Genomic DNA, 27,548 nt, shown 5'->3' with positions numbered 1-27,548 from the left:
AAGTGGCCGCATTCGTGTTCATCCTTAATATTGAAATGTAAGTTGTATTTTATAATAATACATAACATATATAAAGGTTGTGGATGAACACGGATGCGGCCACTTTCATTTTTGACAAAAACCATCTGAAAAGTGATGTTTTTTGGCATATTTGAGAGATGTTTCATATTTGAGCTTGAATCGGATCGTTTTTAATGACTAAATTTATTTAAAATCTTTCACAAAAACTAATTGAATTAAGTGAAATAGACACTTAAGTGTTTAAAAAGTAGTCAAAATCTTTCGTCAGATGAAACTGAAATTTGAGGCCAAAATGAGGCCTTACCGGACCTACTCCTTTGACTATGAAAAATAAGGTCAAGATCAGGTGAACTCCATCTCTTTGGTGTTTTAGAACATACGAGAGTGTGTTTAACGGACTGACATGTGGACCTTGCAAGTTTTCCATATATACTAATAATAGTCATCTTATTTTTCATTATTATACAGAAATTCACATGTCAAAAATCTACTGTTAAATGTTTTAAGCAGTCACTGATTAATGAATTGGGGTCAAGAATAATGAATATGTGAAGGTCTTTAAAGGATGGAAACTTTGTAACATAAAGCAGCTGTATGATAAGGTATGAATCATTCAGGTCTTCTACTCCTTGAAAACGTTCGATTTAAAATTTAACCATCTCATTGAAATATTCTTCTGGCATTTTGTCACTTTCGTTGCAGGAAAGAACTGTTTTAACTGCTTTGTATCAAAGCGGCATATTGACAGTTATATTTCTATTGTTCAAGACTATACTTTGACTTCTATGATTTATTTGGTTTCATTGGGTTGCTTTTTTACCAACATATCTTAATATTTATAGTAGTAAATCATGATGCTTATCTTTGTAAATCCTAAGTATATACTGAAAGCAAAAACAAACACCACATCAAATTCAAACTGTCCAAATTAAAGATATAATTTTCCTAAAGAAAGTCAAAATCAAAACTATCAAATGTCAGTTAACATGTAACCACATAAACCAAAACAAAGTAAAGTTGCTAATCTAATTAACTTTTTGGTAACCTTTACTGTGGCTGTAGCTAGGAATTTGAATGTAGAATATTTCTAACTTAAAAAAAAATAAAATAAAATAAGCTTTGAAAACTGCTGCAATAATCGGTCTGTAAACATGGTAAATTTCCTTATATGTTAACAAATTCTTCAAATGATTTGTCATGTGTGTGTCAAAAGAATATTTGCTTGCTTGAATTTTTATTAAATGGAAAATGCATGACATGCATATGTTATGAAATGAAAATGTGAAAAGCAAAAATAATACGCTTTACAATAACCTAGATGATTACAGGAATAAATACTACCATGATTACCTGCTATAAATATATCAAATATTGTTTGATATTTGACCTTTAATCAACATACAGGTCAAACGAAACACTAAATTGAAAAGTTGTATGTACATTTGTACATGTATGTAATTTGAAATTAGCTATGCATATATTTAATGTTAAAATTTTGTTGTAGTTTAAAATTATTACAAAAAATAAAATCTATGCTGAATTGTTTTCTGTTTTCTTAATTACACTAAGTATAAAAAATCCCCCTCCCTTAAAATAGAAGTAAAAATAAGATTACTAATTGCTTAACTATGTTAACACATATAAAGATAGGAACCTATAAATTAAGTTAAATGGAGAACTTTTTGACCTTTATATCTATTTGAACTTTCAAAGTTGCATTTCTTAAACATGTAAGTATTTAAATCAACTATTAAATATAGTATCTAATTCTGCCAGTTTTTCTATGACAAATTCATCTGGGAGCTGTTGTTTTTTCCTTCTCTTTGCATCCCAGCCATTATCTACAGCTTTTTTTGTTCGTTTCTTTATTTTTGTTGGCATTAAAGACTCAAAAGCAATTGACCTCTTAAATCTTTTCTTACTTAGGAGTTGGTCAGGGTTTTTCAGCTCGTCAGGACATTCAAATATAGTTTCCCAAACCCTATCATCTGGTCTTTTATAATTTTTGTTTCTATAAATATCTTCAACATTCTCCTCTTTCATCTTGCGTTTTCGCGCTGGTTTTGCTTTTACACCTGATGAACTTGTTCCTGGAGAGTTATTGTCGTCTTGTGAATGAGGACTGTCTGAGAAACTCTCTAATTCATTATTCTGGTAATGATCACCAGCTTGATATATTTCAATTGATCTTCTTTTAATTCTGGTTGTTCTCCTTAATGGAATGTCAGAACTTCCATCCTGCTGAGGATGTGAGGCACTGTCAGAACTTCCATCCTGCTGAGAATGTGAGACACTGTCAGACAATGTAAGAGTATCAGCAGATCTACGTCGAGATTTAGAACTTTTAACAATAGGTTTTTCCTCATCCATGGAAAGGAATTCTTGAATTTTGTCAAAGTCAGCACTATTTACATGGTTTAGCAAAATTTCCCTTTCTGTAATGTTTTTGTCAGGATCTTTAGTTTCACTGACTGCCAACTGCTTAGTTTCTATCCCCTTTTTGTCGACATCATTTATACCATGACTCGAAACATCGTCATTGATGATATTTTCAAAATCTTTAATAATATCAACACTACAATGACTGCTATAAGCACTGTCAGTTTTATCATCATTAGCTTCCTCAACAATCTGAGACAGTTTAACAGATGTATTTGATTTCCTTCCTGCAGCACGACTTTTCCTCTGGCTAACTTTTATCACCTCACTACTTATGTTTGCTTTGTTTATATCAGTGTTTTGAGAACCTATTTTATGAGTATCTTCAATGTTTTCTGACCTCTGTAAGCAAATGCCATCATCATTACAAACTATGTCTTTGCTTATGTGAGACAACATTATTGGATCAGCAGATTTCCTCCTAGCAGGTCGAACAATTTTCTTTTTGGGTACATCACCTTTTAATGCATTATCATTATTCTTATCATCTCCTATTTTACTTTTGTCACTTATTAAATTGATTTCACAAGTACTCTCTTTATTGTCTATAGATTCCTGGTCTTGTTTTCTAAGTTTAGAAAGTCCAATATCTGAATTTCTTTTAGTAGGTCTCCCCCTTTTCTTCATAGGTTTTTCCTCTTCAAGGGAAGGAACACTATTGTCTTTTATCTGTGCATTTACTTCTTCCACAACAGCACTCTGTTTAGCACATGTCCAGCTTGGCCCAGCTTTGTCCCCAAATTTTTCACTCATACGAGCTAACAGAACTGGATCAGCTGATCTTCTACGAGCTGTTGATGACTTTTTCTTCTTTAATTTTTCATCTTTTGCAGCATCATGTGACAACTTTTCTGAAGAAATATCAGGCATTATATGTGAATCAATGGATAGCCTTTTTGCTTTATTCTGCTTTTTCATGGCAGCTTTCTTTGGTGCCTTATTTCTTTCTTGATCTGTATCATTGGAACAGATTTTGTCAGTGATTTGTAGATGATCAGTTTCCACACCTCTCACAGATTTTGCATCATTTGATAATAAATGAGTATGTTTCTGCACATTAGACTTGTGTATTTTTTCTGACACTGCTCTACGTTCAGAATTTGAATTAAAATCTTTGATATGACATTCTCCCTCTTTTTCTTTACCAACAGACTTTAACAATGTAAATGATTTGGCATTATTATCAGACAATGATTCAGTATGACCATGACTAGATATTGTATCTGATGTATCTTTCAACTGAGCATCTTTATTTACAGTTGTTTCTTTACCCAAACTTTCTTGTGGATTTTTAAGTTTTACATTCTTATTGCATTTGTTAATGATTTCATTGTTTGATTTTTCAGGTTTATTGCTAACTGTCAATAACAACTCATGATTTGCAGAATCCTCAATCTTTTTCGTAATTGTTGTTTTATTCAAAGGCAGCATATTGGATACACATGTTTCCTTTTCACACTCAAAGACTAACTTTGTCTCACAATTTACATCAAAATGTGTTTTATCCTCTATGTTATCAATAACTTCAGTAGCTGGAAAGAAATCTTGAATTGTATTTTCTAAATTTTCTGTCTGTTTATCAGTATCATTTTCAGGAGATTTACGCACTACGTTTACAATTTTACTAGCAAGAGATTTACATATTGACAAAAATGTAGATGTTTCTTTTCTTTCTCGCTCAAGTTTTTCTCCAGAAGATTCTAAATTTTTTGTCTTGTTTACTTTCTTATTTGACAGTTTTCTTGAAGACAGTTCTTGTTTTGGTGCTGTCTGATTGGCTGTTTCTTTCTTTTCAGAAGTCTCTGAGCAAATGTCTAAACAAGATTCTGTCATCTCTGATTCTGACGGTGAACAAGGTGAAGATACACAACTATTATCAACTCGATCAAAAATAGAGTGTGATGAGAATGGTGTCTCTGAATTGGATTTAGGTAAATTGAGTGACGGTGTTGAGAAAACTGGCTGTGATGGGGAATATGGTAGAGAATCGTTTAATCTTAGAATTGCACATGGAGTTCTGAACTCATTGTCAACTGTCTTGTACTTAGGTGTGACTGGAATTCCCTTCTGTGAATATCTTTCTGACATTATGGGACTCTGATGCAGATCAATACCTTCATTTTGTCCAATCAAAATACCTTCAGGGTAATCAGGACTTTCAAACTCTGTTTCAAATGGCATTTCAACATTATCTGGAGTAATGCTAAAATCCTTTACAGGTTTACCTTAAAAACAAAAACAAATGAAAAATATTAAGAGGTAAATATAATAGTTTTCATATTCACGTTCCAATTCAAGTTTATTTCAATTATCAGAAGAGATAAGAAATACTTTTAAACTATTCAATAAAACAACAGCACTAGGAGATCCTGCTGAGCTATGCTTATGCATTTTGTAGTTCAAAGATAAACTAAAAATAAAAAAATTGTCCAAGCATATTCTTTTTAGTATGTGGCATGTTAAAAATTGCTTTATATCTGACAGTTGAAAGTCCCATAATTTATGTCTGACAAAGCAGACAATTTTCTGAATCAAAAGGGAACTTTCTAACAACATCAGAAAGATTGCTTTTAATTGTCCAGTTCAATATCTACCCCTTACTCATCATGCTCATGTAATACAAAAAACATAGAAGAAAATAAATATTTGAAGCATCATATTCATTGTATCCTCAACCAATATTTATACTATAATCCAAGGGTTTTATATTTTACAGTCTTATTGTATCGTAATTGTGTATGAACATGTAATTAATTCTATGTATCTATGCTAATCAATGTTCATTTTCCTTATATACTTGTATTCTCTAAATGTCCCTTGTGGGCCCTTTATTAGAAATAAAATATCTCTTATCTTATACAAGTTCCAGAAAGTTTGAGCATTTGTTTTCTGTTTTGTTTAAAAATATTATATGGTACCAAGCAGGGAAGCATCTAGTTCAATTTTTATTATGTAATCCTGATTTTCTTAAAACACTGTTAGATCTTGTTTAAATTATACCCATGAGAGCATGTTTAATGCAATTTTCTATATAAATAATATTTCCAAGGGACAAAACTCTTAAAATAATTAAATCGCATATATTTGAATTGTCCAAGACATTGCAGGTATCGTATGCTATAAATTTTATTCAAATCTGAATAAAAAAAAAAGTTCAAGTGAGGAAACTAACAAGACAAGATGGACAGACAACTCATAGTATTTCTATGTTCCTCAGCAACACATTGCATGGGGCACAAAAAGGTAAATGAACAACACTTTTTTTTACAAAATAATCTGATAATGTCAATTAAGTTATCTCCCCTTATTCATGTTATTTGGCAAACTTGAAAAATAAATTGTACTAAATGCATTTTTCACATATAAATATAACAGTTTCAAACAAAAGATATTCTTGTCAAAACTGTTTTAATAATAAGACATAACACATATAATTAAAGAGTACAAAAGTTTTATGATGAATTACAGAAGAACTAATACAAGAACTCAAATATAGAAAAATGTCCAACAAGTGACCAAACACATTAATCCATGAAACTGTATAGCACTTTAGTTTGTTATCTTTGATGATACCTCACGGGTTTAAATATTCAATATCTTAAATCTTGGATTAGTTATTCATTTTATTACATTGACCATAGAATTTTTAAATAATTAATGGAAATAAAGTAATAAATGAATTGAACGTCTATCATACCACATCTTCTTATTCTAAAATTAAATATCTTTATAAACTGCAGCTGTCATGGCTGTACATGTGCTATTTGTAGTCAAATGTTATTGGCCTTATAATAATTTGTGATAGTGTATAAACAGTCACTGACCGTATTTCACAAAGTATATGACATTGACAATGTTTTTCTGTAGTTTTAGGCCGGCATCATTAAAAGGTAAAGGTTGCAGAATTTCTGTGTTGTTTGCTCTAACTTAAAAATGATGTACTACATGTAATAATTGCATTTATCTCTCAAAATTTGAACATTTATTCAGCATCAACACATTAGACCGACAGTTATTGCTATTTTATATTCAAAGATTTTTACAGAAAAAATGGGGAATATCATATAAAGTTATAAAGGGGCATAACTGAAGAACGACAAGAGTGATGCTACCCAAATTTGTATTTGATGTGAGTTTTGTGGTATTTAGTATTGTATATAAGTTTCATTGCCTTTGGTAGAGGCAAACTAAAGTTAGAAAACAGAAACCAAAAACTCTGCAATTGTTATGCGTTTAAAGGGAAATAACTCAAGAACAGTCAAAGTGATGCCATCCAATTTCGAAACATGATCTGTGTTGTGTGGTAATAAGCATTGTGTAGAAGTTTCATATCATTTTGTTGAGGCAATACAAAAGATAGAGAACAGAATCTGACTTTGGGAAAAACAGATGGACAAGGTTAAAATTTATTGCCAACTTTGCTATGGCAGTTATTGTTGGAATTCTGGCAGAGTTATCTCCTCATTTTCAAGTGATTACTTATTTATTTTGTAATTTTTACCAAAAAATCTGAGAAAAAATCATTTTGTAAGATATTTAAAAAACATGAAGTGGTGTTTTTCACATACATATATACAGTAAGGGAAATTATCTAATTGGCTCTTCATGCAATCAATATAATTGGATCCCAAAAATCAAATGAAATGCTTAATATTTTCTGTCGTGTTGAAACCCTTAAATTATTTTTTGTGTCATTTTTGTTAATCATAATAACTTTGAGTCCCTATGTTTTATGAAATTCCTATTTTTAATTTTATCAATTAGTTTGTATAAGTCAATCTAAGGAACAAATAAACATTTATATCTTCCTTGAAAAGTTAGCCCTTTTATAATATCACACCTACAGTCATTGACAGTCAGAGGTACTACTTGTACAAGTGATTATTATTAACTTGAAGTATAAAAAGTATACATATATAAGTAAATTTGTAGGATACTTAAACAAGTGAATTTTATATTTACAAGTATGTAGGGGAAAAAAAATGATTTAGGCATGTCTCTTAGACGGAAAAATCATTAAAGGCATGATTTAACATCTCAAAACTTAAGAATTTTGGTGGGATTGTAAAAAAAATATACTTGTATCAGTAAATTTTTTAGAAAATTAAGGGGAGATTATTGAAACATTATAACTTACTTATAAACGTATATTTTTTTTTACTTCTTCAAGTAAATTAAAATTACTTGTACAGGTAGTACCCCTGACTGACCTATTCCTTCCTTAAAAATACAAAATACAAATCATATGTTTTCACCTGCATATGATTTTGGAGTTTTCATCTTCAGAATTTCTTCTGGTGTTTTAGAAGATGATTGGTCATTTTCAGGTACCATCAAATTAGGTGTTTCTGCACTTGTGTTCTCCTTTCCATTAAGGGAGTTGTCTGCTGATAAGTTGTCAGGAGCTCTCAACAATTCAGGGGAGTCAAATCTGTTATGTACTGATAATTCATCTGTTTCTAAATCATCATCATTTATTACAGGCATAGGAAGTGTCTTATGGATACCAGATCTCCTTCCTGTCATGGATTTTCTCCTAGATGAAACATAATCTGGGGAAAAATCCTTCCATACACTGCCATATTTTGCTTCAAAGTTATCTATCTGTAAAAGTATAAAAGTATGTGACATGTATGAATCATTATAAGTATATTTCAAATCTAAGTTTAAAAAATCCGTGAAATCAGTATAATGTACTAACATGACTAATACTACTATTCATTTAAAATAAAATGAGCTACTTTTTATTGATATTTTTTCACATGATTTTGCATTTAATTTTTGTTGTTGTAAACTTTTGTAGAGAGCTATATGCAATGACAAGTTACCACCTGATTTTTATCAATTATGGTCTTTTGACGAGGTCAGTACAATATATACATGTTAGGACCTATTCAGATTATATTGACAAGGACAAAGTCTGAGGTTCAATATAATTGAACGGTCAATATATAACGAATTGACTGAGTGAAAATCCCTAATGTTTACCAGGTATATATATGTTACATAGATATAGGAAGATGTGGTATGAGTGCCAATGAGACAACTCTCCATCCAAATATTAATTTATAAAAGTAAACCATTATAAGTCAAAGTATGGCCTTCAACACAAAGCCTTGGCTCACACTGAACAACAAGCTATAAAGGGCCCCAAAATTACCAGACATGTAAAACCATTCAAACGGGAAAACCAACGGTCTAATCTTTCTAAAAAAAACGGGAAATGAGAAACACTGTACATCAGATATCACATACATGTATGTACATGTAGATATTAGTGTAAATTTGAAAACGATATTGACTCAATGTTACTTCTTTTAGTAACATGGCATCAATCATTTCTAAATATAGTAAAGCTGAGTCAATATATCAAAATGGTAAAAAATACAAAATGTATATTGGAAAACATGTGACCAAATAAACCAATGAGAAATAAGAAGAAATCAAACCATATCTAATATTATGAATATCAGCTTATAATGACTCCCTGGAAAACTTGAGTGCATCTCTGAAGTGCAGTTTATTAGTTCACAATGAGCAATGATCATTGAAGTTTAAAAAGTGATAAACAAATACATAAGTGAAAGGTTAGTGTCAAATGGTTGCTGAAAATTCAAGATAATAGCTATAGCCAGCAAACCTTTCAAAACAATCTTATATTCCAATGACTCACAAGTCAAGGTTATAATGCATATCCTTATAAGTAATTGAACTCTCAAGACTTGTTGTAAAATGCAGGGTGTGGTTCCTTCTAAAATGAAATTATACAGAGCAAAAGTTTTTGCATATCTGTACACAAAGTACTAGGAAAGCACATATTTTAATTTGAACCAAATTAAAGTACAAAACCTGAACAAAGTTCTATGAAATCTAATTATTCAAAAAAAAGGGCCAGAAAAAAATGCTAAACAGGGAAAATTTCACATACAGTCTAATCAAAGAAAAGTTGTCACCTTTACACAAGTTAAACTGATTTGACCAATTTCGAATGATTTTTTAAAAAGGTCACATTACATGTATATGCATTACTTGGCTCTTGTCTGATAAAATTGTTTTAAAATTTTACCAAAGCTTTTTCTATCTCTTCTGTTTGAGATAAAAGTCTGACTGATCTTCTTCTTTTTTTGTCACGTTTATCCATTTCTAACTTCAATTCATTCATTCTACAAAAGAAAAGTGTGTAAATTAATACCAAAATACCAATGAAATATAACAGGCAGGGCTCACGCTTCCAGGCGACTTTAGCGAAGAAGTTGCTTTCCCGGCCGTCACTTCCCTTTCCCCAACCCCCAAAAGCGCCCTGTTGCTTACAATACTCGCTTTCAGTCGCTTCCGTCATCGGACATTTTCAATTTTTACTAACAGAGCTCCAGATAAGAATTCACAAATTGGGGTTTTTACCCACCATTTTCTTATGTAAGTGCAATTGGGTGATACAGATTTTTAATTGCATTATCAATTCCAATTCACCCCTCAAGTTAATATCAGATTGGGTCTTTCACCACCAAGCTCCTTAATGAATTGGGTTTTTTCATCAACACACTATTGAATATTTAGGCAATATCAACCCCGGATGTTTTTCCATTTTAAATATGTTTCTTTCTTTGAATAATATGTGCTATAGCTGTTTTATTTTCTTAATTCACTGACGAGCAATTGTAAGTTAATTTGTGTCCCGTTTCAAACCTTCTGCCAGTTTTGTATTTTCTAACAACTTGTGTAAACTGTAAATAACGGACATGTGTATTCCAAGGCACTCGTCTCGGATCTTTTTTTCTCTTATATACCTTTATATAAAAATTCTGAGAGGAATGTTTGTGTGTGTATTCACTCATTAACTGTAAAACGACAAAAAAATAGTATATAAACTCTAATTATACTTGAATGTTTTGTTTTATTCAATTTACATAAATCTGGGTTAAGTTATCCCTTATTTAAACTTTTGGTTTCCAATTACATATCATTTCATAGTTGATATCATTTGGCCTTTCACATTTTCTAACGGCAACTGATTCAGTTTTTGACGAAGTGTTTATTAGCAATGTTCTTGTTTAGGTACGCAAACACGCCCATGCGTTCGAAGGACGCTTCCTAAAAACACTTGCTGACTGTTGTTATCATCATATCTTTCCCTCACTGTTATTCAAAAGAAGCTGAAAACATGTTTCTAATCAATATTTTATCCGACATTCACTTTCGTTTTAATTCAATGTATGTTATGATAAATCTCGAACAATTCGAAAAAAAATATGACAACATGACAAACGCTTATTGGATAAACGCCGAGAAGATCGAAATGATTTCAAAAACACATGTACCTTTTGAGCAAGGGAAAATTCCAACAGGGACCCATTTCAGCTACTTGATGCAGGGAACTATTTTTAGAACGAAAGGACATTTCCAATTATAAATATAATAAAAATAGATTTACCAAACAAGTGAAAACAGATAAGGGTAAATAACGCAAACGGGAGCCAACAAAAGGGTTGAGAACTCATGGTTTTGACATATATTTGGGTTTTCCTGTGAATTAATTGGGTTATTGAACCCTGCAATGGACAATTGCATTGGGTTTTCTATTATTTGTATTGCATGATCCACAATTACGCAGCTTATCTGGAGCTCTGTACTAAGTTGATGAAACATCAATTTTTTTATTGATAATTAAAGAAATTCAGACATAAACAATTCATTTACTTAAGAAAAGAGGTTGAAGCATTGTCTTTGCAGTTTGTAGCGGGTTATTTTATATTTGGACGAAGTCCCCACTTACAGTGGAAAAATCAATAAAAAAAACCCCCAAAAAACGGGAAAATTCCCTAATTTTTCATTTAAATATACTACATGTAATGAACTCAAAATAGTTAATTCTTTTTCCAGATCTACTTCCTGTTCCGGTCTTGTTTGCATGAGACTTTGAATAAAATGTATATTTATCAACATATCAACAAATATAGGATGGAATTCAACACCCAATCATTTTTAATAATTGTTTGAAATTGTTCCGAGCATTCTTTATTTTGAATTGTTAATTTGTTACTTGGATAAAGAATGCTTTTATATTTTTGTGTCTAGGAATTTGCAGTACATTTGAAATTTATTATTTCCTTATATATACATGATATATGGTTATTGCTTTCTCTGGTATTCTTCCTCGACCTGTACTGTAGATTTGAGGAAACGGGTTTGAAGATTAAGGAAATGGTTGAATTTCATGTTTCTGCCATACTTCCTTTAGTTTTTTAGTCTATGGTTGATATTATTCTTCTTATTTTTCATTTGCTTATCTTGGGCCTAATAAGAAATAATCTGTGTTTCGGGTAGCATCGTTTTGAAAAATGGGTTCGGTAGGTCGGAATTCTTTTTTTAAATTTTTTTACATTTTTTTTTTTACATTGTAAACGTAATCCAGAAAATTATCATGGTTTTCCAAGTCCAGGTCTGTAATTAGTTTCAAAAACCAGAAGTGTGCCATTTGCAATGTTTTTGAACCACTTGCTGTGCAAATTTCTTGGATTTTAACCTATTTGGAATACCTTTTGACATTAATAAAACGTTTTACTGGCTTACTGTGCCAGTAGAAGCAAGTTAGATCATTTATTATGTCGATAAACAGAAGCCTGTGTCATAAACACATGAAACAGGCTGAGTTGACAATTTTTTTTGTTTGAAGATCCAATAAAAAAATTAGGGTCGGGGCTAAAAAGCAGGGTTGGTCGGGTTACCAGAAACTCAAAATTTTTTTTCAGGCCTTGTCCTTAATCATGTTAATATGTAGTGGTATTACTTTTTATTTTTTTGTATGATGTTGTGATCATGGTGATGATTTTATTTATTTTATGTACTAATACTTTTAATTTCATATTGCAGGTAAGGAACTTTTTTAAGTGAGTATTTTTCACACTGTAGGGTGCTGTTTCTTTTCATATGAGGCAGTGCTCTAGCTAGAAATCAAAAGGGGCAGGGTGCCAGTGGAGGGCAGGGCACTTTTTATGATAAGAAAAGGCACTGCTCATTTTTTTGTCTACGTTTCTGTGTGTATCACGAGTTAACAAATCTTTTTTTTTTACTGTATATGTTGGTTTTTTTTAAAATAAAGATGGATTACAACTATAGTCTTTATTTCATTGTTTGTGTAGTTATGTATGATATAGTACATCTTCATCAACATACAATTTATTATTATGTTTTTTATAGTTTAACTTCACTCTACTCATTATCAAAGGTTATGGTTTGATTACAACTCTTAATACAACAAATAGAAGTTTTTAACTACATTGACTGGCTATACAGCCATTGCAAGGTCAGAACTTTCAAAGCTGAGTGCAATACTAATTTAACAATGTTTAGAACATGGATTACTAATAAAAAGTATAATTATCAAGTAGAAATTGCAATATATTTTTTTCAATATGTTCAAAGACAGTTAATATCTTTCAGATAACATTATTATGTTATTATATATTCAATTGGTGATTTATTCCTTTTTTTGATACTAGATAATATTTTTAGAGCACAAATTTGTAACAAGCTAAAACAGGGGAAGTAACTCCAAAATGAATTTCCACCACGTTTGCGTTAATTAAAAACTGTGTTTGTCGTTAACAAGTTGAGATCAGTCATGTCAGTTGAGATGGAAGGCATTTCAGTAAAGGCATAGTTTTATTTTGATGACTTAAATTCAATTTTTAAGTCATGAAAGTCTTCATGTATACACTTCTCCATTGTGACTTGGAGATCGAAAATGCCGACATACACTCGCTGACACATTCATCAAAAGTATGACAAAAAGATACATTGTCCTAATTAATTTACCTAGTTATTAACACCTTTGAAGTCTTTACCATTGTAATTGATTGTAATGACATGATTAACCTGGGGGCAATCACACAGGTCATGCAGGTGTCATATATGTAATTAATTTGGAAATCAGAAATCGATAAAACAAAATTTCACCAAAACGGCACAAGAGAATTTCGGAAAAAGACGTCAGGGCAGAAGGGCTCTGATGAAGGCACCCAGGGCGCGGCGCCCTTCTATTTTGGGCTAGCGAGACCACTGTGAGGTATGGCTTAAGCTTCTTGTATGGAGAAAAAAATGTGTTAAGGTTCGATATTGTTTCTTCCTTGCTTGCTTTAATTTAGTTTTTGCTTGATATTATTTCTTCAATGCTAGATTAACAAGCTTAAATTGTGTATTGTTTAGATGTTATTTAAACTAATTTGTGTAAATCTTTGTTCAACACATGTACATTTGTTTGTTTTTTGGCGGCCGTTGGTTTGGCTTGTTTAAACGATCTGTTTGGCTTATTGTATTTAATTATTTCTAATGGATTGGCACTATGTTTGCTCATTAACATTAACACTAATTTGGGACTATCAGTGATATAGTCTTGGCGCTACATTTGCTCATTAACATTATCTCTATTTGTGACTATCAGTGATATTATAGTCAAGTGTTTATCCTGTGCTGTGAAATATATTTGTCTGTCTTGTTTATATATAACGTGACAGTACCCAAATTGCACCTATTTTGACAGTTTTTTCAACTACATGTACGTCTTTTTATGATCAAGACAATCATTTCCATTTTGTGTTTATTTTGTAGCCGTATCCTTCTTTATTATAGAGGTACACCAATTTGATTTTCAATTCATATGGACTCATTTGAACTAACCTCCAAACCATCAATGATTCTGTAATGAGGAGTACCCAAATTGCATCCATGCTTAAATTTGCATCGTCAAAAGTCGAATAACAAAGCTTCTGTTTATTTTTTTCAAATATTTTGAACAATTGGATATTTGTCCATGCTTACTCTTCTTTTTTAAAGAAATGGATACTTGAAACATATTGTATTTGCTAATTTTAAAAAGATGACAGTTTGATGACGTCGCATGGCGACGTTTCAGTACATTTTCCTTTTTCAGTAAACACTTCATCTATTGATAAATACTGTAAACGTTTTGTGTTTATTTAAATATATTTACCTATGTTGAAAGATGTGCATACTTCCTGATCATAAAAATACAACTTGTTTAGTCTCTAGGAAATCATGTAAGATTTCTACTGCAATTTTTGCTAAATAGGTGCAATTTGGGTACCGTTATGATATTGAGCCGTAATAAAATTGAGTAACTGTGATTTTTTTTGAGAGAAGACTGGTTATTATTTGCCAATATTTTGAGTTGCCCTATATCAAACAGTTTAGAAACATGAGGAAGGTTTATCAGCAGACATGATCATCGTTATGAGAAAAACATGCATGGTTTTAGCCTTTTAATATGGGACTCATCAAACTGGTCCACTCTAAACTACTTCGTGTATATTTTGTTTGCTATGTCAAATTTGAAAAGTACATATTTAAAAGTATGTTTAACTGGGTAATGGATTAAATGACTTAGTTGCAAGCAGCAAAGACATAAATTGTCAGCTTTGTTTACCATTTTCATGACCATTTGAATTTTGTATATGGCACAATTTATAACCAATGAAAATTGAAAGATTTTTTTTCGGAAGTCCTCGGGATTGAAAAAGATGTTGAAAATCCGGATTTTATGTTTTTGATTATTTTAGATTTTTATATCATACAGCATATAAGGGATACATTGACAGCACAGTAGAAATACGATAACTTACAAATTATCATACAATTTTCAATTCCAACTGCTCATGAGTAAAATAAATTCATAATCAGGTTCACCAAGGTTTTGTTTTGCAAGCATACCCGACATTTGTTTCCGAATTTAGTGAAAAAACTAGATATCCGGTGTGAAAATGTGAAAATAAACGCTTCGAAATAAACTGGAATCCGCTTGTATTCGCTTCACTCAAACTGAACAAAGTATAGTAGTCAGCTGAGATCCAGCTTAGTGTGAAAATGGACGGAAAAGATAAAAGTGAGAAAAATGTTGTTGTTGCAAAAACTCCTGCAGAATTACAGAAAATGAGACTTGACAAATTAATGAAAAATCCAGTAAGTAAACAAAGGTTCAATCACATTAAACATCTTATCATTGTGTTTAATAGGTTCTTCTTCGACAAAGTTCGTCCTTTGGCTTTGACAGGTTGGGAAATTTATATCCCTTCAAATGAGGGATAACACCTTTAAAGTAAATGTAATGACTATCCATTTTCTGAGGGCTTGAAATCAAGTGATAAACAAAAATTCTGATGTGATTTTCCATGGATGGTACCAGCGGGATCCGAACCCTCAATCTCGGGATCTAAAGGCAGCGCTCTAACCAATTGAGCTAAAGAAGATCTCCCCTAACTCAACTAGTTAGACTACCTTTATATCCCCAGGTCTACAACACTCTTCCCCTTTTTCTTTTTTCGGGCTGCGTACCATCCATCCGAGCAACTCACAGGTCCACTACCTGTACAACCCCGAGACATCTACTCGGAAATCCTCTGGCCAGTTCCACCTAGATATATGTCATGGTCATCCTATGACCACTGGTCAATCACCATATCAACCTGCCAGGCATCTATATACACTTGTTTGTACAAGTAGTAATTGCTCGCAGCGCCAATGATGTGATTTTCCATGGATGGTACCAGCGGGATTCGAGCCCTCAATCTCGGTATCTAAAGGCAGCGCTCTAACCAATTGAGCTAAAGAAGATCTCCCCTATCTCAACTAGTTAGACTACAATGTACCTTTATATCCCCAGGTCTACAACACTTCTATTAAATCTACATCTGCCAGTAGCGTAGCTGGGACATTTTTACGTGTACGCCCTAACATTGGCATGGGGTCTGAGGGGTTGCCAACTGCTCAATGTAAAAGCACCTGCTGGTTGTGGGTTTGAGGGGATGAAGTCCACGAAAGCTATCTAGTTGTCGAGAATGTGATACCATTCCTGTCACTAAAAAATTAATAGCAGCATTCTTATGAATCTAATTGTTTTTTTAACTGGATTTTTGGGACAAAAACGTCGGTTATTGATTTGGGGATGTACAGCGGTCGGTCGGGCGGGCGGCAATCAAATGTTGTCCGTGCATGAACTCATGAACCGTTCAACCTAAGCTTTTAAAATTTTAATATGTTGTTACTGACAACTAAATGAAGGTCAAGTTCAATAATGACGATTTTGACCTTTACCGTTCAGGAGTTATGGTTCATGAAAGATTGAAAAATGGAGTTTCCAGTCGTGTCCGTGCATTAACTCATAAACCGTTCAACTTCTACCGTTCAGGAGTTATGGTTCTTAAAAGATGGAAAATCAAGTTTCCAGTCGTGTCCGTGCATTTACTCATGAACCGTTCAAACATAGCTTTTTAAATTTTATTATGTTGTTACTAAATGAAGGTCAAGTTCAATAATGGCGATTTTGACTTCTACCGTTCAGGAGTTATGGTTCTTGAAAGATGGAAAAATGGTGTTTCCAGTCTTGTCCGTGCATTTTCTCATGAACCATTCAACCAAAGCTTTTGAAATTTTTATATGTTGTGACTGATGACAAAATAGAGTTCAAGTTCAATAATGACGATTTTGACTTTTACCGTTCAGGAGTTATGGTTCTTGAAAGGTCGTAAAATGGCATTTCCATTCAAGTTGTTGCATTTACTCATGAACCATTCAAACTAAGCTTTTCAAATTTTAATATGTTGACACTGATGACAAAGTTAAGGTCAAATTTGGTATTGACGATTTTTATGCCCCATCTACGATAGTCATGATAGTAGAGGGGCATTATGTTTTCTGGTCTGTGCCTCCGTTCGTTCGTTCGTCCGTTCATTCGTCCCACTTCAGGTTAAAGTTTTTGGTCGAGGTAGTTTTCGATAAAGTTGAAGTCCAATCCAATTGAAACTTAGTACACATGTTCCCCATGATATGATCTTTCTAATTTTAATGCCAAATTATAGTTTTGACCCCAATTTTATGGTCAACTGAACATAGAAAATGAAAGTGCGAAGTTCAGGTTAAAGTTTTTGGTCAAGGTAGTTTTTGAGGAAGTTAAAAGCACATCTACTTGAAACTTAGTACACATGTTCCCTATGATATGATTTTTCTAATTTTAATTCCAAATTAAAGACCCAAATTTCACGGTCCACTGAACATGGAAAATTATAGTGCGAGTGGGGCATCCGTGTACTATGGACACATTCTTGTTACTTTCACCGTTCATCAGTTATGGTTCTTTTGATTTTTGCAGGATACAAATAAATGTTAATAAATCCGGTTTGCTGTCGTTGTGACAGCCTCTTGTTTCATGTTTAACTTTGAAATATGTTTAACCTATTCATCATGTTCATAGTGTTATAATAATTCTAGCGGTCATTGGTTTTAGAGAAAACGTCCAATAGTTATCAAAATTACCAGGATTATAATTCTGTACGCCAAACACGCGTTTTGTCTACATAAGACTCATCAGTGACGCTCATATCGAAATATTTATTTTGCCAAATAAGTACAAAGCGGAAGAGAAATCCAATTTTACTTTCAATTATGTTTAAAAGGAGCCTGAGTGGGCATACAATCGACAAAAGCACCTTTTAATGAACATGAAACTTTATTTCTAACAGGTGCAATATACAAATTCCCTGAAACACCTATGATTTCTTTCCACAAAAAGTTAATCAATTTATCCATGTTATCAGTCCCTTAAAAGGTTTGAAAAAATTAAAAAAAATCTTTTTATATTTTTTCTTGATCTATAATATTAAAGTGTGCCACTATTTCATGACAATCTATGAAGGTTTATAAATTGATCTTTAAAAAAAACTGCGTACAAGTAATTAAAAGATCAGAAAAATGAACGAAAACAAATGCTTCAGAGTCAACATTTTGCTTCAGACATTAATCCTAAAAAAAACTACTCCAAATTTTCATAACATTTGATAAAGGTTTGACAAAGTAGTTAATATTGGCTAATTTAATTGAGAATTAACAAACTTTAAGCCCAAACTGTGACCCCTTATTAATTGCAGAAAGAATACCTTTTATCCGTTAAATGAGGGAAAATTAAAACATCATTGCATTATTATATTGCTCTGGATACTCTTTTGATCATAAAAAATTTAATATTTTCCAACTTTCGTAAAATTTCATGGACAGTCATTCACAACACTTTATCTATTTGGAACCTTAATTTGTCTCGCCTTTGAGACGTAAATCCCAGACTCGACAAAAACATTCAAACCGCATATCGAGTCTCAGTAGATAATAAATTGCTTTAAATATAAGAAAAGTACGCAGAACTAAAGTAGATTCAGACATTTACAGAAAATTGGAAAAAAATGTATAAGAGAATCTAATTGATTAAAGTAAATTCAGTCCCTTTTTATTCACAATTACAATCCACTGCAGACAGATTCACACGGCTGATGTGCTGTTAACCAGATTTTCTTATTCTATTTTTTTTTTTTTTTACTTTCGAAATTCAAGTGTAGGCCTGGGCATTTTGACGTAAACGTAGCTACGCGCATGTTTGCGTGGTCAGTCAGATCACAAATTGTCACTAAACCTTATTTGTTTTATATACATGTATCATGTATATATATATAGTTATACATGTATCATGTATATATATAGTTTGATCTCTACTGTTTATCATTTGTCATGTTGTAAATATGTTTTCGTTGTTATGTAACAAAAAATTTGTTCCTGCGTGACATTTGTTCTTATGTCACAGAAAATATGTTCCAGCACTATAGAATTTGTTCGGAAACTAATTTTTAAACCGCCATTTGTGAAAAATGGTTCCGGAACAAAAGTCACAGCACCATGAGTTTTAAAAAAAGTGAAATAAGTCCCTATGATATTAGTTTGAAGGAAGGTATTTTATGGTTCGTCAATGAAAATGTTCTGTTCGAACCTATTTCACAGAAAATAAGTTCTGTGCTTGCATGGGGTACATTTGCAATTGAAGGCATGACTAGGATGAAGATAAGAAATAAAAGCAATTATAATGTATCATAATTTGTATCTGTGTTTTATCATTTATGTGGTATTCGACCTCCTTGCTTCCTGTTAATCTGTCATGGGTGTTCTAATCACACATGTACTTAGCTATGGTCATTGCACAGTTTTAAAAGAGTGCGTCTCCTTTGTCTCTTTATGTCTTTTTAACATAATTAATCAGTCACTTTGTCCTTTTCCAAAAAGTACAAATGTTCATCTTTAACCGTTATAAAACTTTTTTTCGGAAAGACGTTTATTATTATTTCTTATTCTACTCTCTCCTGGATCATAAGTGTCATTTTTAGTATTATTAATTGAGTATTATATTAAACTTTTGCTTTACTCCTCATGATCCAAATTGGATGTTTACACTTTCTATTTTAATATTGCATTATCAATAAAATACATGTTTTTATAATGACTTTAAACTTGCTGATGACAAGTGCTCAGTATATAAGATTACTTGTTTAACAAGTGGAACATATTTCACAGACAAGGAACTAATTTCACCAGGTGAGGAACAAATTTCACAAATCCAGAACTTATTTCACCAGGTAAGGAACAAATCTCACAAACATGGACCTCCAACCTACAATTATTTCACTAGGTATGGAACAAATTTCACCAACCCAGAACTTATTTCACCAGGTAAAGTGTGGAACAAATTATATATAGAAATTGTCTGTGAAAAAAGTTCTCCCAGAACATATTTCCTGTGAAATTAGTTCCACTGGAACTTTTTTCACAGGAACAAATTTTTGCTCACAATTACACCTTATGAGAATCTTCCCCCATGTAATTTCCTCCAGGAACATACTTTAATTTTTTTTTTGCTGTTATGATTGAGGTTGCAGATATTCTGGTAATTCAAGAAAGACTGAAATTATTTCTAACTTCCGTTTGTATTCTTCTGTGTTTTCTTGTTCTAATCTAGCTACAATGTATGGTGTTATATCTAAAAGGTATCTTCCAGTGTTGCTTATCTCCCACTGTCTTTGTCACTTCAGCATGACACTCTTGCTGATTTTAACCACATAATCATGCTAATTGTCAGGTGCATTTTCTCCTCACAGCTCCTTAAAAATTTAGTTGATGAAATCATGAAAATTTGTATGACTCTTTTTAAAACATGTTTAAATTTTGTATAATATTTCATTAAGCCTTTTTAAGGAATATTTCTTTTACAATTTATAATAATGAATTTGAATTATTTTCTGTTTTCAGTCAAAAGAAGTTTTTATTCCTGAGTCATCACAAGAAAGAAAGCCTCGTGATCCACTGGAATTTATAAGAAATGTTTGGGGTAAAAGGAAAGATTTATCTAGAATATTTGAACAAATCAAGTTGACCTAAATTTATTTCTAGAAGGAATAAAAAAGACCATACACAAACACAGTGAAAATAACCCAACTATTTAACAGAAACACAATGAAGATAACACAAGTTTACATTCCAGAAGGGGTTACAAATATGCTCAAACACACAATGGAGACACCTAAAACATACTTTTCAGAAGGAATAAAAGAACATACCAAAATGCACAATGAAAAAAACAACCTAAAATCAATCTTCCAGAAGGGCTTGAAGGGTAAAAAAGAACATACACAAGAAAAATATCTTCCAGAAGAGCATGAAGGGTAAAAAAGAACATATACAAATAAAGGATATATATAGCACACAACAAAGACAATCCAACTTTACTTCCTAGTAGGGATAATGGAACATTCAAACACACAAAATGGTGAGGAAAAACATATTTAAATGAAATACAATGATTTATTTGTTACAGACCTGGCATAAAGTTTTGAATTTTATAAAATCTATCATTACTTTTTTTAAGAATGTCACATTTAAATTATTTTCACTACCTCTATGGAGCAGCACCAACTATAATAGTAGTGGTGATTTAACATGCATAATATTCTGAATTGACACTACATGTTATGTACAATGTATTAAGTTTTTTTATTACTAATATGTGACCAGCCACGACATATCCAGGCTTATGGAGGTAGAACGTCATTGTAATAAAAACGCCGTAAATTATATGTGACTAGCCACTTCCAGGCTTAGAAGGGAAAATTGTCTAAAAATTGCTTTTTTGTATATGTATGTAGAATATTCAGAAACAAAACAAACTCTCTGTCATGTTATTCCATGTATGACATATTTGTTGTAATAGCAATGAAACGAGTCATTTCGAATAACGGTATGAAAATGAGACTGTTCTATGACGACTTTTATTTGTTTAGTTTAGTTTAAACATATTAATTTATAGTGGATTGGGAATCAAGTTTTGCAACTTATATTAATCCCTTTCCACTTTGCGGGTGCGAGTGCTGCCTTGTAGCGGCATTAGCCTACTCTTTTTCGAAATCTATTTTATTTGTTGAAGGCACATATATATAAAATACACAATTATTGTATTTATTGGCTCTTAGTGGTGTTCAATAGCGTATTTGAATAAAATTTCAAAAAAATAAATTTACTACAATACAAACAATTCTTAGCTCTATTTTAGAACATGTAATTTTAACTTGTTGAAATGAAGTTAATTTGAAATTTGTCAAAGAAAGCTTTAAGAATTCCCCCTTTTAATTTAGATTTATCATGCATGTCTCTAAACATAGTATGCGACGCGTAACAGTTTATAAGTAGATGTTCTCATATATGTATTTGATACGGTGCATTTATTATGGATATTTTTCAGACTTCATTTATGAAAGAAAATCTTTAGAGCATTTTTGTTTTGTTTGTAGCTCAATTTAAAACATGTTATTTAAACTTGTTGAGATGAAGTTGGTTTAAAAGTTGTCCAACTAAGCTTTAAGAATTCCTTTTTTAATTTAGATTTATTATGCATGTCTCTAAACATAGTATGCGACGCGTAACAGTTTATAAGTAGGTGTTCTCTTATAAGCATTCGATGCGGTGCATTTATCATGGATATATTTCAGACTTCATTTATGAAAGGAAATCTATAGAGCAGAAATTTGATTTTTTGTATATTAATTTAAAATGTAGATTTAAATATTTTTCACTTAAAACGATAAAGTCAAACTTCAAAACGTATATATGATGTATAGTTCGGCGTCCGCAAAAAAGAAGCCAAGGAATGTGTTTATCTTTTCTTCACAAATACGTTTTCATTGAATCTCGATATTTATCATGTTTATAATTTTCTAACAATGACAAGCAATATTTGATGAATAAAATTATTATGTAGTTAAAAAAAATCAACAATGACGTTCTACCTCCATAAGCCTGCAAATGTCATGGCGGGTCACATATTACAACATACTTTTCATACAGGATAATATCTACCTGTATTTAAGATAATTGCACCTGTTTTTTCTAGCATTTTTGCTTTAAACAAATGACTTTTCAGACTATCATTTGTTGACAGGTTCTAGTGCAGGAGCAGGAAGTGGAGATTTCCATGTCTACAGAGGAGTAAGGCGGAGAGAATATGCTAGACAGAAATATGTGGATGAAAAATTTGAACGAGTAAGATTAATAAACACCTGTTATGCATAATACTTATTCATAATCATTATTAATGTAAGATGTATGTAAACAGTAAAACCAGTCAATAGAATTATAAATATATCTCAGATATCTTTTTTTCTGATATAAAAAAACCAGATCACTTTCAAGAAAAACTGTCTCAGTCTAAACATTCATGGAATTTAAGCATGTGTATATGTATTTGTCAATTAATAAATTATGCAATCATACACAAAAAAAAGTTGCAACTCCTACAGTCTATATGGGTCAGTTGAAAGGTATGTACAGGTGAAGTTGACATGTAGTAGGAATTGGTCATACTTAGTATTAGTTGACCTTGGTAATAACAAAAGTTTAATGCATTTAATTTTGAAATTTTGTAATCTAAGGAAAGTTATGAACATTATTCCAGAAATTTGTTATGCACACTGGAATATTTACCTCAATAAAAAAATCCGCACACATATACAGTCTATAAGCTTTAATTTATTTTGTGCAGCATTACCTACATTCTTGGAAAATAATAAGAAATTTCAATACAGTATATATGCTAAATATATATATTTTGATTTAGGATAATGCTGATGCAGAATATCAGAAGAAACTGGAGAAGAACCAAACAGAAGCAGAAATCAGGACAGCAAAGAAAAGAGCTAAAAGGTTGTAAGAATATACATTTTAATTGGAATCAAGGAAAAGATATGAATAATAGCAATAAGGGACGGTGAAGAGTGATATTTTGAATAGTCACTTTTGGCATGCAAATGAAGGCATTTTACTCTCTAAAACACGTTGTGGAGAAATATATTAGTGTTATTACTTATTTTTTAGGGCTTAAGGGAAATAGTTAATGCTAGTAAAATCTGTAAATGAATGAAATTTACAAAAGTTACCATTAGAAACCCTATTTTAAAGAGTCTTGTATTTATCTTATAGATAATTTTGATATTTAGTTGTTAAGTTATGCCCCTGACTGTCTGTTTGATCTAGGAATTCAAAAAAATTAAATTGTATATATATTTTTATTTAATAACTGTATCACAATTTTCCAAACGTTTCAGCTATTATGTATGGCCTTCTTCAATTGAATAAATTAAAATATTGGAAACAAAAGTTACATCGCTTGGATACATTACGTTATAATTACAACTATGATTTTCATTTGCTGTGATTTTTTCTCTTTTTATGAATATTTTCAGTATTGTTCTTATATGGTGTTGAGTCCAAATGCTGAAAAATGAACTTCATGGCCAAAATATTTTTGAAGGTTTAACTAAACACAGTTGGAATAAAAGTTTAACATAACATATATATGTTTGAACACAGATATGTCCTTACAAAACAACTCTCTTTAAACATTGATCCCAGGTTTACTAAAATAACTACAAACATATTTTATAAGAAATTTCTTCTGTTTAAAATTATGAATATAAAAATTGTAATTTAAAAGAAATTATAATGCAAACTTGAGGACCCACTGAAATTAACTCATTAAGCTATTTTTTCCACTGAAAATTTGCTTATCTTTCTTAAAATGTTTAGTACTTTACCTAGCAAATTTACAAAAGTGCTTTTGCAAGTTGTTCTAGTACACCATCACTGCATTGAAGAAGTAAAATATGGTTGAAATTATATACACAATTTCTATGATCTAAGACTTTATCTGTTTAGGTTTTTTGTTAGAAGACAGTCTGTATTGCTTTGCAGTAAAAAAACTAAGTTAGCATATATAATTTGAAGATGTGGTATTGCCAATAAGATAACAATCTTTTTATCTTGGAAAACATGTATTTACTATACTATGTCTAGTTTTAAATGTTTATTATAATAGGTATAGAATACTTTTTGGTTAATTGCAAAATCAGTATTTGTTTTTAAATCTTGACAAATAAGTAACAAATTATTAAATTTTTTACCAGATTGAAGAAAAAACAGAAGCAAAAAGGCAAGAAACCAAAAAAGGAACAAGAAGACAAAGAAGAATCAGGTATGGCATATACTGTTTTGTTTAATTGTAATCCTGTCACATTCTAACAAGCTATATTAAGCAAAAAAAAAAAGATGCAGAATAGGGGAAAATCAATCATACATTTGTAATTCGAAGAAAAATAGACAATACTAAGGGGAAAAAAATAAACACAGTGATGTGTCTAGCCTTTATAGGGTAGTGTGATAAAATTAAAATAGTCAATGAGCCATGACTGAAGAAGCTAGGCCGTAAAAACTCACTGGAAATGAGAAATGTAAATGCTACAATATAAAACAACTGCATATCAAATACCTTAGAATTGTCATAAGAAGTTCTCCTTTAGACTGTCCTAAAAACAAACATTAGCATGTAAATGATGCAATTTCAAAAGTCAATGAACAAAGATGAGGGCATGAGGCCACTTCATCTCCATACCAAATATCATTGAGCTTCCATTAATTAGTTCCCCTTGAAGTGGCCTAATCAAAAATTAAAACATAATTGAAGCTGCTGCCATTGAAAGAAATGCCTTCACTTCAATTAGGCAAGACAGAAATGACAAAAAGACAAACTACAGTTAATTCAAAACAGAAAAAATAAATCCTATCATTGCGATCCACCTTCAAACAGAATTCTGTGTAAGGGTAATCATGTTTCTCTAATATTAAAGTTAAAAGATCAATTAGGTAAAAAGGAGGGATGAAACATTTTTGTGGCCGTATGTTACACATATAATAAATAACAGTTAGTAGATTCATGATAGTGTCTATACAATTTAAAGGGACAACTGCAACTTTTACATTAAAAATCCTTTTATTGAAAGCAGTTAGAATTTATCAAATATATCATTCAAGGAAATGCAAGCCCCTGAGTATGATGTTCATTTTAAGATGTATACTGTAACTCCATATACAGACCCTTATAGAATAGTTATACACAGAAATTGAAAGTTCACAATTTTAAGCCTATTTTATATTATCTTTAATTTTAGTGCTTTCATCTGTTTTTAAAATATCAAATACATTTTACCTAGCATATTTACATGTTGATCTTGATACAATATTATACCCTCACTCTAAGGAGCTATAGTGCATTAACCTTGTCTTTCTGTGCATCTGACCATTTGCTCTTCTATGACCTACAAATATTTCTGTCACAATTTTCTTCTAGAACAGTATGGCTTCATACTTAGTCCGCAACTTATAAATGAGTTACAATATGTGAGTATTGTTCGTATATGCCAGACACCTTCTTCTTAATTGCAGATTCTATGTTAATGAACTAAAAATGTTTCGTTACTCTTTACTTTATAAGTACTATGCAACAAAATTATTTAATTTGTAGGCAACGCGAAAGACAACTCTTGAATTTCAGCTAAACACTATAGATGACTATTTAAAAAGATGAGACATTTAATTGAGTCTATTTGGATACAAAGAAATATTCATGTAAAAACATTTCATTTTAGATGAAGAATCAGAAGATGAAGAACCTAAAGAATCTCTGGAACAAGATTGTGACAAGGGAAATAACTCAAATCCAAATGGTGACATGGGACATAACTCTAATCAGAATGGTGACATGGGACATAACTCTGAGGAAAATTGTGATACTGAAGTCAAGTCAGAAAAAAGTGAAAATCATAATGATAATAAGAGAAAAGGTTATAGAAGTAATAAACAGTATGCTCTTGTTGATGAAAAACAGTTTTAAATATCAGCAAATACAAATGGAAGCTAGTCATTAATTTATATACATGTAGTTGGTGTTTTAACTTTTTTAATGTATTTTATCATTTTTCATTCAGACAAATAAATTTTAATGTGTCAGTAATAAATGATCATTTGTTTTACTCTGAACTATTGATTTGATGGCAGCTTTGAAATAGACTAATGTATTGTTAATGGTAGTTTATAATGAGTGTTTTTTTCAATGGGGATATTTAGATTGTGTTCTTGGATGGTTTTTGTCAAGCCTGCAACTTTTGTCAATAGGTCTAGTATATTCGGTGTATAGAAGCACTGTAAGATGTACATGTCCAACTGGCAGGTGTCATCTGACCTTGACCTCATTTTCATGGCTCAGTGGTTATAGTTAAGTTTTTGTGTTTTGGTCTATTTTTCGTATACTGTATTTAATAGGTCTACTATATTTGGTGTATGGAATGATTGTAAGGTGTACATGTCTAGCTGGCAGGTGTCATCTGTCCTTGACCTCCTTTTCATGGCTCAGTGATTATAGTTAAGTTTTTGTGTTTTGGTCTTTTTTTCTAATTATATATGCAATAGGTCAACTATATTTGGTGTGTGGAAATATTTTTTGACCTATATGTCAGTCACGCAGGTTTTATTTGACCTTGACCTCATTTTCACGGTTCATTGCTCATCCATGTTATGTTTTTGTGTTTTTGTGTTTTTCTTAAAACTAGAAGCATTAGGTCAACTATATTTGTTGTATGAAAGAATTGTTAGCTGTTCATGCCTGCCTGGCATGATTCATCTGACCTTGACCTCATTTTCATGGTTCATTGGTCAATGTTTAGTTTTCTTGGTTAATGTTAAGTTTATGTGACAGTTGTAAAGCTTTATATTTAGGACTATCAACATGATATCAATGATTAGTAAAGAAGGCGAGACATTTCAGTGTGTTCACTCTTGTATCTATGCATATGGTTTCCCATGTCATACATATTTCGCCATAAGTG

The 27,548-nt window shown here is 31.4% G+C and overlaps 2 protein-coding genes across 5 annotated transcripts; one reads left to right on the top strand and one right to left on the bottom strand.

The window, feature by feature from the left end:
• Nucleotides 1–1,719: 1,719 nt before the first annotated feature.
• On the bottom strand, nt 1,720–15,202 carry LOC134681095 (uncharacterized). 4 transcript variants are annotated; one of them, XM_063540522.1, is made up of 5 exons: nt 14,903–14,967; nt 9,527–9,623; nt 7,716–8,064; nt 2,312–4,685; nt 1,720–2,275 (listed from the first exon to the last, which is right to left on the bottom strand). In XM_063540522.1, the coding sequence occupies exons 2-5, from the start codon at nt 9,620–9,622 to the stop codon at nt 1,765–1,767; spliced, it is 3,330 nt and encodes a 1,109-aa protein (XP_063396592.1). In that variant the 5' UTR covers nt 9,623; nt 14,903–14,967; the 3' UTR covers nt 1,720–1,764. The 4 variants fall into 4 exon arrangements, with proteins under 4 accessions (XP_063396592.1, XP_063396591.1, XP_063396590.1 ...); XM_063540521.1 differs by having other exon boundaries at nt 1,720–2,287; nt 2,324–4,685; XM_063540520.1 differs by lacking the exon at nt 14,903–14,967 and adding an exon at nt 15,099–15,202 and having other exon boundaries at nt 1,720–4,685.
• Nucleotides 15,203–15,256: 54 nt separating this feature from the next.
• LOC134681096 (PRKR-interacting protein 1 homolog) lies at nt 15,257–26,696 on the top strand. The gene is made up of 6 exons (XM_063540523.1): nt 15,257–15,435; nt 20,593–20,671; nt 22,775–22,875; nt 23,450–23,535; nt 24,795–24,862; nt 26,313–26,696. Exons 1-6 carry the CDS (start codon nt 15,340–15,342, stop codon nt 26,555–26,557), a joined length of 675 nt encoding a protein of 224 aa, XP_063396593.1. The 5' UTR covers nt 15,257–15,339; the 3' UTR covers nt 26,558–26,696.
• The last annotated feature ends 852 nt before the right edge of the window (nt 26,697–27,548 follow it).

Source organism: Mytilus trossulus, chromosome 8, assembly GCF_036588685.1.
Source record: "Mytilus trossulus isolate FHL-02 chromosome 8, PNRI_Mtr1.1.1.hap1, whole genome shotgun sequence".
Lineage (NCBI taxonomy): Eukaryota > Metazoa > Mollusca > Bivalvia > Mytilida > Mytilidae > Mytilus > Mytilus trossulus.
This window is presented reverse-complemented; position numbering and strand designations above follow the sequence as displayed.